The sequence below is a fragment of the Pogonomyrmex barbatus genome, unplaced genomic scaffold (genome assembly GCF_055798465.1).
Source record: "Pogonomyrmex barbatus isolate J1 unplaced genomic scaffold, ASM5579846v1 scaffold13, whole genome shotgun sequence".
NCBI classification, from domain to species: Eukaryota; Metazoa; Arthropoda; class Insecta; order Hymenoptera; family Formicidae; genus Pogonomyrmex; species Pogonomyrmex barbatus.
This window is the reverse complement of record NW_028297109.1, coordinates 6,028,328-6,050,132: the sequence shown is the minus strand read 5'-3', so window position 1 is coordinate 6,050,132 and position 21,805 is coordinate 6,028,328. Positions and strand designations below refer to the sequence as shown.

General features: G+C 40.2%; 1 protein-coding gene across 3 annotated transcripts in view; it reads right to left on the bottom strand.

Annotated features, from left to right (window-relative positions):
- The window catches only part of sha (shavenoid), an 82,200-nt gene that overhangs the window by 21,988 nt on the left and 38,407 nt on the right, over positions 1-21,805 (bottom strand). For 2 of the 3 annotated variants that reach the window (XM_011643092.3, XM_089072435.1), the window contains exons 2-3: positions 8,460-8,586; positions 6,576-6,746 (exon numbers count right to left, since the gene is read on the bottom strand). In XM_011643092.3, the coding sequence (XP_011641394.3) occupies positions 6,576-6,746; positions 8,460-8,571 (283 nt within the window). In that variant the 5' untranslated portion in view covers positions 8,572-8,586. Of the gene's footprint in view, positions 1-5,253; positions 6,416-6,575; positions 6,747-8,459; positions 8,587-21,805 lie in introns of those variants that run through there. The other variant, XM_089072436.1, reaches the window with a different exon arrangement.

Genomic DNA, 21,805 nt, shown 5'->3' with positions numbered 1-21,805 from the left:
TCGGGAAAGATAAATACCGATAGTGAACGATCGCGCGGTGGGAAACGTCCATTGAGCATTCTGGGCGTTCGTAATGCACGATCGAGCAAGATAGGGCCTCGCTTTCATAAACACACCGCATGGATGCAGCGTGGCCGCTTTCATCGGCCGCAGAAATCACCGGTCTTGCGTTCTATTATTATTCACGAGAAGCAATTCACCGCGAGCGAGCGGATAACCAACCAACTCCGCTTCCTGATTACGGTGCACGATACCCATTTTCAATTTCATTGATTCGATTCAAAAGGCAAAGGTGGCGATAGACACCACTATTCACGTACGTGGGGCTCTTTCCACACGTACGCGCCGCGGCGCTCGCTCGTTCGACCGGCAACAAATTAAGCTGTCAGGTTGTTAAGGCTATATTGTTAGAGGCACTCTTAAATGTGCACGCTAAACGTAGAGATATTTATTTATTATCGATTTGCGGTCTCGTGCGGTACCGCGTTCAGCCTCGTAATAAATGTTTAGCTAGTCGAGTCTCTTTCCATCCCGAGACCTCCCTCCGCGAGAGGGATGAAGTTCACTCAATGCGCAATATCTTTGGACTCACTGGATATAATACTGGATAATGTCGGAGGTATTAACACGCGAAGAAGGAAGTGTGTTAACAATGGCACTTTAGCGCACGTGACGCTCGGAGCGCTAATCCACGAGACACCCAAGTCAGCATATAGATTTCTTTCACCGATGTCTCCAGGTGCGTTATTATAGACGAGGATCTCCGATTCTTGCCTGGGTCAGGGCCTCGAGAATCACTACACACATATACATACATATACATGTATGAGCTCTGTTACATCTGTACATCTCTACAGGCACGCGCGCAGAACCTGGCTCACATACGCGATCATCTGTCTGTTACAGGTGTGGAAATTAAAGATTGATGACGAGCGCTGGTGCAAGGTTACCCTCGAGGTCGCGCGGGTTCCGGCAGCAATGCACCCCCGGGAGATAAACGATTTCACACTTTATTACCGTAATTTTGCCTTTCGCACAAGAACATGACGTTTCATGGATATTGGCAGAAGAACGATTTGATGTGTATCAATGATTTTAGATAAGACTCCGTAGATTTTCATCGGCTCATCCACTCGCACGTCGCTCCGTAAAATCTCCGATAAATTAATCAAGGCAGAAATTGGAAATAACGAAAATCGTTTCCCGCATTAATTTTGTATAAAAAGATCTGTATAAAATACGATAAACATCTACGCTCATAAAATTATTTATTTAACGATGCTTTACCAAATATATATGTAATCTCTCGCTTTTAATTTATCGAATAAAGGCAAATAATTCGAGTTTGAAATAAATTTTGTAAAAATTGTGATATTCGAGTGACTAATTTAAATAGATACAAATTTGAAAATGATTTTATCGGACTACTATAAAATATTCATATAGGATGCTTAAATTAAAAAATTATGAGACGTCCAAAGTTGCTAAAATATTAGAAAGAATTTTTGAAGCATTATATTATTAAATTTAAACGTTTTACCGTTATAATAACCTTGATGACCCAACGAAATTATTTTCAGATTTCAAATTTTTAGATATTTCAGCAAAATCATTCTTTCCATATGTATAAAGATTATCGAACGGTGTGCTCATATCGCAAATATTAAGATTAATTCGCGTTTAATGCACAGTTAAGACGTCGGAATTTCTGCGGTTAATTTGGAATAATCAAAGGGTACCGCTCGATCTGACTAATTGGACTAATTTGCAATTTGAGACGGTCCGAGATGAAGGTAACGCTGTGTTAGCTCAGCTTGATTAATAGGCAGCGGCTGCCAGCGCCGGGAAATCGCTCTGTGTTCCTGATTTGCGTCACTTATCGATTCCTAAGTGACCTAACGATGTAACGAGACGACATAATGAAAGATCGAGGCGATCTTTACGATCTGCAGTAATTGCGAACTCTGCGCAAAGCATCGCCAGCCCGATGTTACACAAACAAATTTAATTAACGGAATCTCGAATCTCGCATAATTATGGAATAAGACCGTAAACATATTTACGATATTTGCGATATTCTGGCGATAATCCGTTGCTTCTTTTGCAAACGTATGAAATTTGTTGTGTTTTTTTTTTTATCTCGTGCAAAAATGTTCAAAATGTAGGGCGTCGGCTCTCGTCGTTGTCGCGGTTGTTCAACTCCGGAATAAAAACCATTTTTGACGCGCTGCGCATGCCAAGAAATTACGACGTTGTGCAATGAATCGTGCAGGAAAAAAAACACATCCGTGCTTTCGCCAAAATTTGCCCGGTTTCCACGAAGTGTTTTTAATCTTCGGCCGCTCGTAAATTCACTCCGCCGGTCTCCTCCGACGACAATTCGGGGACGACAGATCCGATCGGGCGTCGCGGTAAACGGATTAATAATAGCGGGACGAGCGAAATGACAGGCCGCGTTTCTCGCGTGTCCCGAAACGGGAGATCATTTTTCACGATCTCATTTCTATCGACTTCGCGAGAGCGAGGTGGCGGCGGCGAAAAATAAAGATTTCGTCCTTCTCACGATTCTCAGATGCAGCACGCATCACGTCAATGGTGTTTTCGCAGCAGTATCGCGGACTTCTTTGCTTCGGGCACGTCGGAATGCTTGTAAATCGTTCCGTAATCGATGAGTTATGATTCACGGCTAATAAATAGAGAGAGAGAGAGAGAGAGAGAGAGAAGGAGAGGAGGAATCGATCGATACTTGCCTCTTTAGCGAGCCGGAGCGAAATTGATTATCAACGGCACGATGCGAGTTTGGCAACATTAATTTCGATACGCCCGCTCCCTCCCTGTCTCCCTCTATTTTGCTCTCTTTCTTGATGTTGGTGTTATACATATATTACGCGCTCCTTATGACATGCGACATAAGTTATGTCTCGTAGAGGAGTATAACAGGATGGAAAAAAATTGACGCATTAAGTGGTTAAAAAAAGGTCGGTGCGCGCGCTCGCGACGGTACGTAATTTGGGGGGTGTTTTAGCGCGCTCGAGAGAGCCGCGGGTGCAGCAATAATGGACGATAATGGATTATCGGCGATAAATAATCATAACGAGAGATTTATTATTTATAATCTGAGTGGGTCTTCGCATGCGCATCCGAAACGATTAACAATGCCGAGTATATCAAGGGCGACGTAAAGAATGATGAACGGTTATTTCGATAAATATCATAACGCAGTGCAGTTTAAGCCCAGGCTCATGTTTTAAATCCATCGAATTTGCCCGATCGAAAATTGGGAACGCCGTACATAAGGTAATTAGTATACAGACGCAAAATGATGTTACTCGAAGGATGAAAAAGAGAGATCTATAACTTGAGAATCACAGAAGTTATAAATCAGAATCAATGACGTAGAATCTCTATTTGCACAAAGGGGAGGTTTAGCTGAAAGCTTATATCTGCTACCGTTCGAATGAATAATCTCGTGACATTTTCAATGCCGCCTTTGAAAGCCAAGCCTCCAAGCGATAATCCTGATTAATATCCTTTGAATCACGTTTCACGACTGACGAACAAAGGTGTCATTGAACTTAGCCATTCGGTGTATTATTTACGGATCTATTATTTTTTTCAGGCACGCCGCGATGACGCGCTCGCACAGCATTTATGCCACGATCGCCTTCAGCCTCACGCGATTGAAACGCTCCGCGTTATTCGCGTACGAGGCGCCGAGATCTATTTTAGATACAGATTTCGCGGAGCTTACAAATCACACGGGCTTATCTTTTTCCAAGGCTCATTCAATCTCTCGAGGCTCTCGGGCCGCCCCAATCGTTATCGGCGGACAAGTAAGACGGATTGCCCGGGCAGGAAAGCGACCCGCGGCGAAAAGAAGTCAGCCAGCACATGCGTCGAGCGGGCCGCTTACTTAATACCGCGCCGCGTGCATAGCAGCCGATTTAGAAACGCGACGGACAGACGGTTCACTCGAACAGCTGGAGCAATCATTTCCGATGACGCGGTTCGAATTGGAAGCGGTACGCTCGCGCGCCGACAAATCCGCTCGACCGCCAGATGAGGAAGGCTCCGGCACCGGCTCCAGCATGCGGATTTATTCACCGCGTTCTTCTACCGTTCAAAGTCGTCTCAAGATCGTCCTTGCACTTGCGATAAGAAAGAGGAGTCCAATAGCGCGAGCAGATTAAACGTCTTCCTGTCTTCCGGCGGACAGGCTCGACCTCGCGCGGCGCGTATTTCGCACGCGCGAGACGTTCCGTAACTTGAAACGGTATCAAAGCTTTATGTAGGTTCGACGTTGCGGTATTTGCATTCTTTAAATATCCGAGATTTATACCCCGCAAGTTAATATCTCGTTATCGTTTGGATAAGTGTCTGCTGTTTGTACAGAAGTCGACTTGGTGTATCGAGGGTGACTTATGGAAACGGCAGGGGCACGTCGTTTATTCGTGCTGTTGTTTGTAGTACGAATCTTACAGTCGCATGTAACAAGTTTCTCGACCTTTCGATAACGATTTCTATCTCTAGTTTGTCTAGTTTATCCGGTCTGATTCACGCATAAAAAAAAATGTGAATGATTATCTGAAATATACAACGCGATGTCAATCGATTATTGAAAGAGTATTTCGAACACGAAAAGGATACTTTTGTTGGAAAATTTAAAAATTTGGCTAGACACAGATTTGAAAATATAATTTTATTATATAAAATATTTTATACTTTCAAATTATTATGTAAAACATTTAAATTGGTTGTTAGAAGATAAAAAATGTTTATAATTTTCTTATCATATTTAAACATCTCATATAATAATTCAATAAAATTATTTTCAGATCTGATTAAACTTTTTAAAATTTACGAACAAAACTCTTCTCTTCGTGAATATATTAAAGAACTAAGTCATTTCGAGCATTACTCTAAGTATTCTAGCAGCGAATTGTTAAGACATGATTATTATAGTTTCAGTCAACATAAGTAATTTTGTGCACGATAAATAATATTTATGATACGCAACAATTGCAATTTTATAAAACCGCCGCTAACAAATACATCTGACAACGTGTGCACGCGTGGTTCAACGGCACAAAGTTACTAAAAATATACATTTATGTTCGAAGAAACATATTCCTCGTGTTGCGGATTTCATTACTGAAATAAATTATCACAAATTTATCGGCAAAAAAAAATGTCGATTCCGAGTCGCCGAGAAGCAAGTCCCGCTTGTAAATTATAATGAGCTCTAACACATACCCGGCAATTCATCAGCAACCCCGGCAGCGCACGCGATGGTACCGTTCTGTGTTGTGTTTGCGTTCCTACCCCTCGCCTCACCCTCGACCTCCATCATTCCTATAATTACGTCCGTTCACGCTATATTGAACAGTGTAAAAGGGAATTCCCATTATAAGTGCGATATTCACTTAAGTCAATTCCCAAAAATTATTTGAGACCTGCAAATGGGGAAAAATCGATCGATCGATCGGCGATGACGACGGGGAAGACGAACGCGGGGCGGAGGCGGAAGGCAAAGTACAGAGGAACGGAAATTATTCAAATTCCCCTGAAACGGCAGTTTAATAGCGTGATGTTCCTCACGCACGTACATGCGTGATGTTCCTATACGCATATACGTAAACATTAAAGCCCCCCCCGAAATTGCATTGGCCGAACAGGACACGCCATTTTTGCGTGGCCTCACCTCTGTCTACGGCGACCAATCGCGACCGGCAGCTTAAAAACGGTACCCGAGAGGTACCGGCTTGATGTCGACAGACGGAGAGGGAGAGAAAGATACACTTCCGGGGAGGCTACATCTGGTACATCTTGGCCGATACCATACGACGACCACCTATCGCGGACGATATTTCGATTACTGGTCTGGGCTGCGTGAAAATTAATGACGGTGTAATAAATAATATATCGCTGTATTATTATTAATATCGCGGGAAAAGAGGGCACAATCAGCGACAAGACCGTAATCATATATCCCCTGATTTTTTTTTACTGGCTCGAGATAATTATATATATTCGACAGTGAGGAGAGATTGAACCACTGCCGACGTGCAATTCCGATCGTATTTTTATGATAATATTTCATTACGTGCGCAAAAAGGGACGCGTAAGGGACTTCATTACGTCTCTACTTTGTCTCTCTCCGGTACCTAAATTCCAACATTAATTGATATTATTATTGTTTCTCTTTCGTAGGATCAAGGCAAATAATATTACGTACTCCTGCTCTCGGCAACGGTAAAACAGGAGCGACGATAATTCGCGAGAGGCGCGTAATTACGCGAGTACCGTCGGCCAGCGTGTTCAGGATTGATCGCGGCGATGAATACCGCTGTGATTCACAGCGACGAGCTAAATACGGGAGAATGAGCCGTATAAATCCGCGTCCGCGGCGCGAACGCTCTTGCTGCTTGATTTAGACCAGCTGGCAGGAGGATGTAACGGAAGGCGCAGTCGGAAATCATTAATGTCCGACGACTAAACGTTCGCGCGGTGACTCGTCGCTCCGCGCGGTAGATGACTTCATAATTCATAATGAAGGAATTTTGCGGAAACGTTACCGTGGATGTCGTTGACGCATATGTGAAGATCCTCTCGGAAGATAGGCAAATCGAAGTTGCACTGGCACGTGCAGGAACTGTTTGGCACAAGCAGGCTCGAGCTCGAGGAACCGCGGGAGTAAGGACTGGCGGTACCACTGCTGAGCACCGTACAAGCTTCCGTACAAGAACCTGCAACAAATTTCATAGCAATATTATGTTTAGCAATATAATAAGATTAAATCATTTTGTTAATTCAAATAAAAATTCGATTGAAATAAGGTTCCTCGAGTGTATTCATTTATATATAGAAAAAGAATTAATCTTGAATAAAAAAAAAAATATTCTCATATATATATAAGCAAGAATATTGCGAACATCTTAACATTTTTAGTCTTGATTGGATTAAATTAATATTTTACTCCATTCAAAATTAAAAATCTCTTCTAACGATCTTTATAACTATTTTTGCTTTAATGTATGTAAGAATATCTATACTTGCGTTAATACAAAAATTTTTCTAAGAAAATTATAATAAGTTTGCTTATATATAATCTTAAAATATATTATAATCTTGATTTAAGACTAATTTTTGTGTAAAATATATTCGATTTTAAATACATCAAGTATATATTAATTTATATTTTTACACATTTTAATATTGGATTTATTATTATATATCAATTACAATACTTTATCATACTAATAACATCCAGTACACAAAATAATTTTCTTCAAGTGTATCTATTCACAAAATACTTCAAATATCGATTTGTATTTTAATATATTTTAGTATTTTAGATATTATCTATAATACTTTATCGCATTAACTGATTTAAAACAAGTTCCGAAGCTTCCGAAGGCAAAATAATTTTCTTTACCACTTGTAAAATCATTCAAGTATAATCAATTTATATTTTAATATGTTTTAGTATCAGACATTTTATTATCTACCATATCGTTTATTGATTAAACGTTACAACTATATCTTCGTGTTCTTATCTTATCCAACTGCAGTTCGCTGTTTTTTATTAATACTTTATCCATGTTATTACAAAATACATCGTTAAAATCGAATATATTTTACACAAAAATTAGTCTTAAATCAAGATTATACATTTTCATATATAAGCAAGCTTATTATAATTTTCTTAGAAAAATTTTTGTATTAATGCAAGTATAGATATTCTTACATACGTATTCTTATATACATACGTACATACGATTGGTTAATTAACGGTTAATTAACCAATCTCTCGGTAAATCAATAACTCGCTCGTGTGCCAAACGTGTTTCGCGGGGATCCCTCGGTAATGCGAGGCTTTCGAAAATGTGATGTACAGTCCGTCGGTTGAAATTCACGTGGTCCGATATCCTCAGGACGTGCCGTATAAGCCAGCCGAGCAAGGACAGGTCGGACAGCTGTCAAACCGTTACATCGTAATTTCACGGTTAATCCGTTACGAACGTCTTTTTTTTTCATTTCACGCAGCGGTTGTGTCATGATTTCGTATAAAATCGTCCTGGAACACGTTCGGTTACTCTCGAATCGCGAATCATCTTGCTTCCGCGCACGCGGAAAATCACGCGGGGGAATTCGCGCCGTATCACCGACGCGAATCGCGCCTTACGGGCGCGCTTCTCGAATCAGACCGCCGAAATAACGCCCGTCATTTCCGTGAGACGCAGAAGAAATCAAACAAATAAGTATTAAGGCCTCGGGATGAAAAACGTGAGGCACGAATGAAAATTTCCGCTTTGAGGTAAAATTGCGCCGCCACAGTTTTCAACGTCGGCAATACTTTCAGCCGTCGTCCCGAATCGCTGCCAATTCATCAAAGTAGTTTTAGATCTCTCTCCATAGATTATGATAATGTAACGGTAATGATTACAGAATATATTTACCTTCGATGGTAAAAATGTCTCCATCGGAGTGCCGGATGACCGATAATTCCTGACAGCGGACGAGGACTTGCAGGAGGTTGAAGCTCGTGAGAACGAGAGCTAGAGGACGCATCTTCCCCACAGCATTCTGTAATGCGCAAACAGATGTAGATTGTAAATAACCGAGGAACAGATTGAGAGGAAGAGAAAGCAGAGAGAGAGAGAGAGAGAGAGAGAGAGAGAGAGAGAGAGAGAGAAAGAGCGGTGATTTTATGCGTTTCGTTAACCGCGCCAAACAAGCGCGTTTGTTGGGATGGCCGATAAGTCATTGAAAATCTCGTGAATTAATGACTGCTTAATTCCGCGACATTATAGAGACTTCCGGCAGATACCCGTTTACGGCACCTTGCCCGTCGCTCGGTCTTCGCTAAACACTGCGTTCGCAATCTGCATGCGCTTGTCAAAGGGATATTAGCATATGCATCATTTATCAGAAACGCGGCACATTATTAGACACGTAAATTCAGAGGCGCGAGCTAACGCTAATATTTTGTAAAAAAAAAAGTTGCGTCTTATAATAATAATAATAATAATAAATTAATTCTTTTTACATGTAACAGATATATACTAGACTTCTCGTGTTTGCTTTGTAAGATCGGCTCACGTGTCTTGATGCAAGCGATGCAAGCGTACACGCAAGTGTACACGCTGAATATTGAAAGGATACGAATGCTAATTTAGTCATTAAAGTAATCATCGCCTAAAATCGCCGGTATACGATCGATTGGCGAGTGTTATGATTACGTTAAGTAAAATCGCAGATTAACCCTAACCTCGGATTTTCAAGGTGCGCGAAGATCGGACCTTCGATGTTCTTCTCGCGCTTTTTACAGCTCGTAATTGATACTGTTATTGACGTAGCTTTGACGTGATTTGCGAGAAATTTACGAGGCACAAATCTCCCCCTTCTTTCGACAACCGCTCAATCACGCGATTAATCCGCGGAAATTTCACAGCGATGTTTATCGGGAGATTCGAGCACGATGAGCACTGAGTTTCCTTTTAATTTCCGTCAATTTGCGTTAATCGTAGAAAAACAGAGGGAAAATAAATCGGGATTGATTACAATCTAGCTTTTCGAGCGATAAATCTAATAATCTCGCGCCTCGTTCTTCGAGTAATTTCATTAGTCTTCGACGACAGGCGCAACCGTAATTTCGGAAGTCCCGCCGCAGGGATTGTAGCGAGAAAAAGATAGATGCGCATATTTCTGTCTGAAAAACAAACGACAGTCGCGGGTGTCATTATTAATAAAAAAGTCCGTTGACTGACTCTAATAAGTAAGTTTTCGTTTAAAAATAATGGGATGTTTGACACCTGTTTAATTTCGCCGTTTGTCACGAATACAGTTTAGTGCCCTTAAACGTAAATTTTCCTTTATGCAAATAGCACTAAAGAGACGTGACAGCATGTGTACACAATACCATAAAGCTACTCACCGGATTTTACGTAACGTCGCGTTGTATCAGACAATCAATGAGCGCTTAAACGGGTCAAGAGACCGAATTTGTTTTTGCTTCGCGGTTTCTACACCTCGACTGTTTGTCTTTAGGAAATTTAATATGCATTGCAAATGACTAGTTACTCGTCCGTGTGTAATCATGCTTTCGTAATAATCTTCTCGCTAAAAAGGGATCTCTGCGACAGGTGCTGGAAATTGCGCTATCGCGATTATATTAATCGGCCGACGAGATCGCATTCGGAGTCTGATTATTGAATTTTAAGCGCGCGCCTATCGCGCATAGGCCGCGTACAACGCTGACAAGCGCAGTACGGTAATTACAGTGCAAATTCTCAGTGCGAAATCATGTTAATAATTATTTTGATTACCCGCCGCTACGGGACCGCTCCGAGACGCATCTCTCATGTTGCACTCGCAAAAGCGGACTGCACTTCGATTAAATTTCCTCTCTTTCCGCGCTCATCTTGTAATTACTTCGACGCGCGCTCGAGAGGCCTCTCGGCCTCTCGTCGAGGAAGATACGGTGAATGTACTCGAGAGAAAGTGTCGCTACGCCAGAAAAATTCTTTGGGAACAGCCCCGAGCCACGTTATACACGTAAAGAATCAGTTGGGACGTTAAAGCGAGACGAGCTAATAAAAATACGCCGAGGAAGCGTGATAAGAACACGCTCGTTGGAGTGAATTAAGAATTCATTCGTGTGATCGAGTGCCTCTATAAAAGCGGCGTATCTCGTCTCGAAATTCGGGTATTAGAAGAAAAGGATGCTCACGTTAATGTTTCTTGGAAATTTGGTTCGACACGAATGAACGACAAATTCCTTTCTCTCTCTCTCTCTCTCTCTCTCCTCTCTTTCTCTCTCCCGATTTTCTTAGGATCATTGAACGAAAATGTTGGAGAGATACTGAAACAGGAGAATTCTACGAATTTCGTGGTCGCTGATTGCCGATCAATGAACCGTGTGGTTATAAATTTTTTTTACGGATGATCGTAAACGCCAATGCGCTTCTTAATTATGCGTGACGTCAATAGTAATATTACCTCGAGGATCATATATGTATAGGTAGTGTAAACTTAAATTCTGCTATCGTCATTTTATAATAAGATGCTAATGTCTTATTTTGTTGACTGTTGAATTTATTGCCGATACTATATTAGAATGTTTGTTGCACTAAATCTAATAACAGAATCAAAAGTGCTAACTTGGCCACCATTTTAATTATATTTGCCTTTTCTAAATTTATTATTATTGACTTACCATCTCATTATCATCTAACAGGCATAAACTTATAATTTTATATGGAACTATAAACGTCATTTTTAAAAAGACATTTAACTAACATTTTTTAATGTCAAGAATTTTAAGAAATTAATTTTGTATCTACAATTAAACAAGAATCTACATCAACGAGAAATCACTATCTCGTTAGATATGTTACTTAACTGTGCTTTTATCTATAAAACTTTTATCTATAAAAAAGGAACTGAACAACTGATACATAGAAAATATTAATTAATTCATTAATACTTGAAAAAAATTAATGGAAATAGACATGTAACTTTCAGATATAATATGGTTTTTAAAAAAAACATGTATGTAATTTGCAACATGGTGCTGCATATTTATTTCAAAGCAACTTGTGTTTTCTCTACACTAATTGATTTACTTCATTATTTTATATGAAAGTATTAAGGTAAGATTCTAGGTATTAAGGTAAGAATCGAAAACTGAATATTTTACAAGATATTTTGTATTTTATATAAAAATAGTTGCTGAAAATTACTGTAACTCGCAGAGCCACAACGCGCTCCCTAATGAAAATAAACTTCATCATGTTTTAGAAAGCTCTTGAGTAAAGCTACAAGAATACACAATAAAATTTTAATTTTTTTCCATTTAAAAAATTAAAAGTGATCTCTATGTGATCTTCAAATAATTATTCAAGATTCAAATTAATTCAAATTAATGGCACCGTCCCCCTCGAAATCATATAACTTTTGTCTGAAATTCAGACATCATTTTTCATCATTTTCTTCATATTTTCCATATTTTTTGAGATATTTATCCGGGGCAATTGAAGCGAAATATATAGTATATGGATACACGGCCGAGATGTTGGAGGGTGCAACTACGGAAAATCGACATGTCAGGAAGAGCGTAATGCAACCATCGTACACCTTTACATCCCTCCGCCGGCGTTTGCAGATGCACGTCCGATTTTGTCCCGCGTTCCGCACGTTGCAGTGCCGCGCACGTGTTATCTTACGCGTGCCATCGGCTCGATTGTGCATAACGTTCAGCTCTATGCCCGCCGGTGTTTCTTGCTCTATTGGCCCAATCGCACGCGCCGGCAGTGTAATTTATATCGTTGCGCGCGCGAGACGTAACGACGTTCCTAAGCACGCATTATGCCCGACGAGAGATTCAACGTGCGCGATATAATGCCTGCGGTCGCCGAACGGTGTCTTTACAACGGACGCACGCGAGCTATCCTGAATTTCTTTTGCCCTCGCTCGCGAGTATCCCCCGCTGCGTGATATCGGGACCAGTCCTCCGTTTCCTTCCCTCTTGACTTTTTTTCTCCCCAGCCAGTACGTTGATTCATCGCGGTACGTCGCGTCTCGCGTGGCACTAATCTACCGAGACGACGACGTCACATACGGAGAGGACACAGGAGTCGCGATCTTCATCTAGAAAAAAAGGCTGCAAGCTGGATGAAAAGCGTAACGATACCTGGCAACGTTGTAGTAAGAACTCAGATTACCTTTTTCTCGCAAAAAGAGAAGACGAAGTATCATTATTTGATGCGTTACATCATCTCTGATGTAAAAGCGCCGTGTATTTTCAGAAAGCCATTTCATTCGGACCGAAATTTTACTGCTCAGCTTTTAAGCGGAGAGCTTTTTAGCGGCAAGTCGCGCTTATCCGAGAAATAATAAAGATAAAAACGTGTGAAGAGCAAACATCTTCACCGCGCTCGAAAGTTACAAATGAAGAAGACGTTTCTCGCACGACCTGCCGTGCAATTCGGCCAATCTGTGCCATCCATTTTCAGTGACAAATCATCGTGATTTAGACGCGGTGCGAACCGCGTACGCGTCCATGTGTCACGCACGCGAATTATTTCGTAACAGTGTCAACAGTCATGGTCAATGGACAGGGGCGATCACGAAATAATGGTAGAAAGCAACGATTTCTAGACAATGACATCAATATCGCGGAGGTCCGTTTCTCATCGATTCGGAATGTAGAAAGGAACGCAGCATCGATGATTCGATTTAGATTCCACTGTGCGTGACAGGATGTGCGTAAATCAGTGATTTACAGTCGATTCGGGCTGATTGTTATCCGAAGCGTAGCCTGAATGGACCATAAACCGATTCCCGTAATGGCGATCTACGAGGAAAAACACCAAGGCGAAACAAGCTCGATGAATACGTTTATGACATGTTGCGTGAAGGATTAATTTATTCATCAATGTGACTCCGCGTTTAAAGAGGCCCCTCGCATTTATTTTTGAAAAAAAAAAAAAAAAAAAATGTTAAGGATGATCGCGACGAAGTCGAAAATTAATGAGAGGGAATATTTGTACTTTACGCGCGGTAAGATCGATAAGTCTCTCGCGAAAGTAAAAAAAAACGAGAATTAGCTTCAACTTACGAAATGTATACGGAAGCGCGATCGCATTTAAGTTACAACGCCGTTAAGTGTTATAAATGCGTCCGATCGGTCGTGATCGTTCCGGTGTGTCTCATTATCGGTGCGTCGTTACAAAATTCGAGGCCGAGTCCGAAAACCCCATCAGCGGCCGATGGCGTTGTAACACGGGTAAAACCGTTACCGCGTAAACGCACGCAAACCCGATGCTAATAGCAGCGTGCTCTCGCGTGCTCTCGCAATTATCGCCGCTGCGAAAAGGAGCGGTACATCGCCGGTATTCCGTACGATTCCCTCGGTTCTCTCTCCGTGCGCGCCGTTGTGTCGAAATACGAACCGGCACCATTTAAAGGGCGATGCGCGCGTAAAAGTGCTACCGCGAGGTTCGACACCGCCGCTAATTATCGCCTTCCATCGATACTTTATCGAAGGAATGCCGAGTCCGGTGGAAGAAGGTGGAACACTTTCCTCTTTCGTTCCTTTCCCTCGCGAGCAATAATGTAAGGAGACGAGCTAGGCTAGGCGCCGATTAATCGTCCCTACCACGTTTGCCTTATTTACACTTACAAGGGAGGTAAAATTAGCAACGAGAAAATTAGAAGTTAATAAAGTAGTCTGTCACGTTGATATTAGAAATAGTAAATTATATCCCGTAAAAGATAAATCTGAACGGGAAGAATAGTTTCGCTGGCTATAAATCTAAAAATTTGATTAGATCTGAAAATAATTTTGTTAGCCCTTCAAAATTATTATATACGACGTTCAAATTGATTATTAAAAAATCAAAAATTTTGCAATATTATCATTTGAGCGTCCTGCATACTAATTATGATGGTCTAACAAAATTATTTTCAGATCTATATCTGGCCAAATTTTTACCTTTATGCATCTGGTCGCTGACCTTGCGAAATGAAAAAAAAGATACAACTCAAAATTACAAGCTGTTTATAAGTCTTCGATTCCTGCAAATTAAAAATGTTTTGAGTTCGTCACTGTAGATTGAAATGTTTAATTTGAAATATCGAAGGCTCATAAATAGCTTATAATTCTAAGTTGTGTCTCTTTTTCATTCAGCGAATTTTTAGATTTACCAGCAAAGCTGTGTTTCTCTGTGTGGCAACATCTAAAAAAATTTTTTTCTGAGGAAGATCCTGTCTTTAAAAGTGACGAGTCTTACATCGAATAGAGTAGCCGCGATTAACTGATTGAGATGCTACAACTATTAAGAACAGATATCTGTTATCGATATTATCGCCATTATGTCGCAGTATCTCTTGCGATCAACGTCTGAATCGATTGTCTGAATAGCGCAGGCATTAAAATTTAATTAAACTACACGAAGATTCGTATCTCTTTTCGACAGTACAGACCGACGATGAAATTTATATTCCGAGGACGATTTCGATGACTGCACGCGGATTTTGACAATTTGCATACATCGATGTAGAAACGTGATGTGAATGTGACTTTAGTCTCCTATACCACTATCGGAATCCGATTAAGCGTGAAAATCAATTAATGTCGAAATCAGATTTCGCCATGACAACCGATATTTTGCCGAATATTATATATTTATGCGATTATTAATCCGTTCTTCTATGCAGAGGTACAAATCGCACATACAGACGATTCTTTCTTCGAATTACGAATTCTCTGGAATATAAAAATTGACCGACTCTTTAGCGGAATTTCAATTCTGAACATAGATCGTAACTTACGCGATCGTAAGAACTTCAAATCGTGGAATCCTCCTTTTCGAGACACCGACCCGTGCAATTAACAAAATTGTATTTTTATTCCGGTCGCGCACTCCTTGTTTTCATCGTCCCAAAATTCCTTCCGATTAACATCGGCAATTATGCGACATTCCTTTCGGGATTTGATCGCGGAGGGCGTCGCCCCTTCGCGCACGGTTTGTAAATGTCAGTAATTAAATTGTCCAAAAGTGTTTAATTAATTGCCGGTGGTTTCATCGCTCCGCACTTAAATAGATCGTTACTATGCATAATGCACTTTCCGCACCTCTTATTTACCCTTTCCTCTCTGTTCCCTTTTTTTCCTCTTTTTCACCCCGTTCCCCAGCCCCGCGTATCCCGCGTTTCCTCGAGCTATTCTTCATCGGCAACCTGTTTTTCAGACGGCGGTTGCGAAAAATGCGTCATACGACGGATACGTCGCACAAATGAATCGCATTAAACGCACTTGCTTACGCATGATTTTGCGATGTCACGGCGATACAAGAGTTTAATAAAACATAAAGCATAGGTAGTCATTAAGGATAATAACGATGAATCGTGCCGCGTCGCCGAGCTTGTTTTTAAATAATATGGATCTCTCTCTTTAATTAAGAAAGCGCGACGAAGTGAGCAAAGATTCGACCGTAAATTTTTGCGATCTTTATCTCTCGCTTGTTGATAGTCCTAAGTAATTTCTAATTCTAATCCGCTAAGAATATAAAAATTAAAAGTTAAAAAAAACATGTTGAAAAGATATATAATAAATACCGATCAGAATAATATCAATCTTACGAAAAAATTTTAAATTTTTCAGTTAATACATTTTTAATTTAAGACTATCTATTTTTCATAAAATTAAAAAAATAAAAATATGATAAATTTCGTTCAGAATAATATCTAAGTCGTAAAGAAATTTTGAACTTTTAGAATGTAAGGACAGTCAGTTTTTTGCAAAAATAAAAAATAATTGCGATTAGAATAATATCTAATAATTAATTGGTTTAAGTATATTATAAATAAATATGAATAGCTTGATCGTTTCAATCTGCATCCCATCATGCGGTTTGAAGGCTAATGGCATTTGCATTATTTACGGAAGATGATTGAATTCCATCCGCGGCTTAATAGAGATATTAATTTTTTATTTTGGCAGAATCAATTTCTTGGTTATTTCGCGCTTGGTTATTATAACGACAGGTGTGTTTGATCTTATGTTTGAACTAACTTCTGTCATGCGAACACTCTTCAAATAATCGAACTTTCTTTTCCTCTTCACCATATCTCTATAAATTTCAAACGTTTCACCGTAGCATTCTATTCTATTTGCACAAAGCAATTTTTTACTTTATTTCACTTTTTTTTATTATTCATTTCACTCTTTTTTTATTATTCATTTCATCCAAGGTTATCTCATTACGATATAATGAAACATGATATTAGTTCCATATTAAAAATAACAATACAAATTGCTCCAATAATCCAAGGAAACAATTTGCTTTCTTAAAAAATCGTTCGAAAATCGTGTTTTTAGATTGATGCATAAAGACTTATTAAAGGATTATGAAAAGGATAAAGAAAGAAAAGTAAAGAAGAGAGAAAAATAAAGAAATTATTAAAGATTATAAAAATCGTTTTGACAACCAAGTTGTCAAACATTTTATTCGCTTTTCGCGTTCATTCCGCGCGTTCATATCGACGTTCGCGCGTATTATTTTCGGCTTACAATTTGGGATTAACTCTGACAGGTCCCGCACTTTGTTCACATCTCCGTCCGAGATCACACAGCTTTCTCTCTCTCTCTCTCTCTCTCTCTCTCTCTCTCTCTCTCTCTCTCTCTCTCTCTCTCTGTCGATATCGTACGTGGGCGATCATCGCGTGAGGTGCAAAGAGCCACAATGTCGCGTGTCAATCCGCGATAAAGAGAAGAGATTGCAGAGACAGTGCCGCCGCATAATAATACCACGAACGGCGCATTTCAATTCGGATTTCGGTGCCAAAACTCCGCTCCGAACTTGGTCGATTGCAATTTGCATATTATGCACGATATGCGCGCGGGTTTAGCGATATTTTGCATAATGCACGCGATAAGTGCGCGGAGAGTGCGAATACAGTCGCGCGGCGTCGTCTCGTGTTTCGTCTCGTCTTTGCGACGGTCGCGACGATCGAATTTGCGTGTCGCAAATTATCGGTCGGAGAAGATTCGCGGTAATTACACTTTCGTCGTGCCGTTGACCGGGTAGGTACACCGGGATTTACGATCTCCCCGGTGAAGTGTGGATTTGAAACGAGCGATCGCATGGTCCGCGGGTAATGCGATACATTCGTCGAGGAAACGACTTTGGACGTCCGATGATAAATATCCGATTGACAAATTGTGGGCATGCAACGGCAAAATTCCGGCTACCGTCAATCTCGCGATCGCGTGTTTTAAAAAGATTCCTGCCACCCTCATTTCGGGCTGACGAGATCGATTACGCTGATTACAATGGAGCGCGAACCTTCAGCCTCTCGCTACGCAAATCGTAATTTACGTGATTATAAAATAAAATGCAATCGTTACGATATTTGTACGCAGATGTAATTCGCGTAATTGCGGAATTAAGTGCGATTACTAAGCTTATTTTTCTCACACAGATTCGCCATTGTGCTTTAACGATCGCGTTCTCCGACGTACGTTCCATATTCCAAAGCGCTAAAAATGGAGAGGAAGCGATTACCTATAGCAACTTATTTATTATCAATTAAAATTTCGAAAGCGCGACGAACGTTGCCGACGTGTCGAAACGGGAGAAACTCGTGTTTGACATGACACGTCTTGCTTGACGTGACTTCTCTTATCGAGACATCTGCCGATAGTATTCGATAGGTTTGATTACATGATGCGAACAACAAAAAAATTGACATCCAATAAAGCACGTTAACCAGCGTTTGGCAGCAGTTAGGAAAAAAGAGAGAGAGAAGATAGACGTTGATGTAGCCACCTGTTTCTGCGAGATGTATTTTACAAACGCAGGCATGATTATCGATATCGCAAAGCCCGTTAGACGGATTCCTACGTGTTTGTGTGTATGTATATAAATACGCAATTTTAAACGAGACGAAAACGATTTCGCGAAAAATAAAATATTCTTTAAAAAAAATGCTTTTTTTCGGCTTAAAATCTCCAAATCTAAACGAGAAGTGATTCCGCGAAATAAAATATTCTTTAAAAAAAAAAAAAAAAAAACATTTTTTCGGCTTGAAATGATCCGCGATACGTTTTCGCCAATTATCACAATGGCCGATTAATTTGACGATATTATTTTATAAGTCGATGGCAAATATTTAATAAAAATATGCGATTTTCAACTGCCAGTAGCACGCAAAACGGCAGTCTCCTCGTTTACGACGATTCCCCGGCGTTTTTCCACACGCAACATTACGTCCGAGAAAAGCTTTGAAAGGAAATTTTGCCCCCTCGAGATGAGGCCCGACACCGTGACTCGCCTGAGGCCGTAAGCAGGCCTCACGCTATAATTTTGCGGTCCCATCAGAGCGTTGACGTCGTTTCGTCGTCACGGCAGCCCTCATCGTCTCTTTGCTTCACTCTTCTTCGCGCGTCACACTGGTCGGTTATAAGAGAAAAAAAAAAAAGGGAAAAAGAAAGGAAGAACGTAAGGCTCTTAACAACGATTAAAAGACACGAATCTCCCGGAACGATCAAAGACCGAGTGAGTCGTATCGTATCGAGATGGGGTATCATAAAATTCGCCTTAACCCCCGCTTTAGCGCATTTATTTCGACGGATTTTACGAGCCATCCTGCGCCATCATTACAATTTCCCTTTTAATAGATCGAATACCATACACCGATAATCACTAATACCACTTGATTTTTTTTGCAGAAAAAAATCCGATCGTTTGTATTTAAATAAAATTATTTACAGCATTAAGTCTTTCATCTTCTTTTTAATATTGTAATATTTTGTAATATTTTAAGTTATATTATAATTTTAGGTTTATAATTTTAAGTTTGTAATGAAGTATGCGCAACACTCACATTTTGCTAAATCGAAAAGCAGCAAAAAATATCTCGAAGTAAAATACATTATAGAACAAAAATTGGTATTTCATAAATTAAAAGAAAAGTTTTATAATTATAATATAAAATAATTAAAACTTTTTAAATAGATAGAGCAGCATTTCGAGCAAAAGTTAATCGTTTTTAATCATACGTCGGATGATACGATGATACTTTGACGGATCGGATGTAACCTTTCGTAGATTCCTCCCGCCGTCGGCCCCCGTACGGGAGATAAAATCTTGCGGGGTTTTCGTCAGTTTCCGACGAGCCCATTAATGAAACTGCGGGGTTGTGTCGCGCGTAAAATCGTAAAGTAACTCGATAAATGACACCATCGACGCGCCGTGAAATAAAACGGGTTAGCGCGCGTCCAGCAGCCGAGATGATCCGAAATTAACTACTGTACTGTGTACGCGGATGATTACGCGAGACAGAGATTAAGTAGGTGCCGATGAGGTGCAACGTGGTCGCCATATACCGAGCGAGGAATCTAAAAATCCCGGTACAAAGGCTCCTCAACCATCTGCGGCAGATATACTTCTAGAGAGACGTCGTGCAGTTCGTACGCGGAATACTCCCCTGTACCGTTATTTATAAATCCTTATTAAGCTCGACGTTGCGGTGAATCGCAAGCCAATGACGCGGACACTAAAATCGAACGACTGACGAGTAAAGGAAGAAAAAAAAAAAAAAAGGAAACGAACGGCCGGGTCGCCGTTCGTCGTCTTCGCGCGCGTAAACTTAGCGCAAAAACGTCATATCTGCATTCAGAATATTGGAATTGGAATTGGAAAAAAATATAGATCCGTCGACGAAAGTGTTAAACTGCAAATCATCACGTTGTACTTTGCTTCGCTTACATGTGCGAAAGAATTGATTACGCTTCCCAATATATGTTAATAACGTGTTTGTTTCTTTTCTTTCGCCCGAGATTTCGTGGTTCTCGTTGATTTCATCTGTCCGATATCATCAAAGTCCCATGAAGTAAATTGCCTCTCATTGCTGAGGCGATCGTATTAGCTAACGGTGCATTAAATTACGACGAACGACACGGTAGAAATCGTTTTTTTCGGCGGCCATTTATAAACGCCCTTGGAATTATTCCGTAACGGGTGAAAAAAATTATTCCATATCACACGATGTCAAAAAAATATTTACCGAAAGCTATGTAGTTGTTTATTTGAATATATTAATTTGAAGATATTATATCTTTTCACTTTCAGTTCAATTCACCAAAATCTAACGAGTGAAAATAAATCATACAACATCGAGAAAAGGGATTTTATTGATAAATTTAAAAATTTGACAAACACAGATCTGAAAATGATTTTATTGGATCATCAAAATTATTGTATAGTTTAAACATTAATAATATTGTAAAGGTTTTTTTATCTTTTAGTAACCAGTTTGAACGTCGTATATAATAATTTTTAAGGTCCAAATAAAATTATTTTCAGACAATAAGAAAATTTGCGGCTATATATATAATCGAGCAAAGATTTTGAGCGTCTATTTGAATTTATTAAAAAAAAATTCGAGAAATAAAAATCGAATATTATTTTCAGATCTATATTCAGATCAAATTTTTAGATTTGCCAGCAAAACTGTTCCTTCCGTGTACACACATATAGTACACGGTTAATTAATCCACGGGTGAACAAACATGAGAGATTAGGTATTGCTCGACCGGATGATCTTACATCTCGTACCGTTAGAACAATGTGATGCTGAAGGATAAATCGCAAACGCGCGTACATGATGTACTCCGCTCGACGTGCAGACAGGTGGATCAACCGGTTGCGGTGTGAGTAATCGCTCGTAAGACGCGTATTATGAAGAAAAAAAGAAAACGAGAAAGATGCGGGCCGTTGAAATTGCCACAAATTTCCGAAGACCGGGATACAGTCACGTATCCCCGGCGTTGCGAATTTGCGATCTGCGCACGTCATTATTGCTATCGAACAATCGTTATTCCAAAGTTTCGATTCGATTGCGCTATATCCGTTGACTCGCATGCAGCTCGCTATCTCGACGTTATAAGTTGTCAGAGCCAATAATTGTGTACTCGATTCTCGATAGTTACGCTGAGCGTGAAATTAACGACGGCTAATTCCCATCTGTTTTCGCGTCGGACTTGCAATCGCGCGAGAAGCAGAAGAACGGATCGATCCCTTTAATAAGAAAGCAAAGCCGCCTATCGACTTCGCGGGCACCGGCCAACTTTCAAGCCGCGCTCGATATAATTTACGATTTCGATACCGATGACCCTGAGTCGATTTGTTTAGCATCGAGATTCAATCCAATCCAATTGCATCCACATTGGAAGATGTTGATTCACGGTTGCGTCCGCTGCACTGAAACGTCCCGAACGCGAATGTTGGCGTCGTCA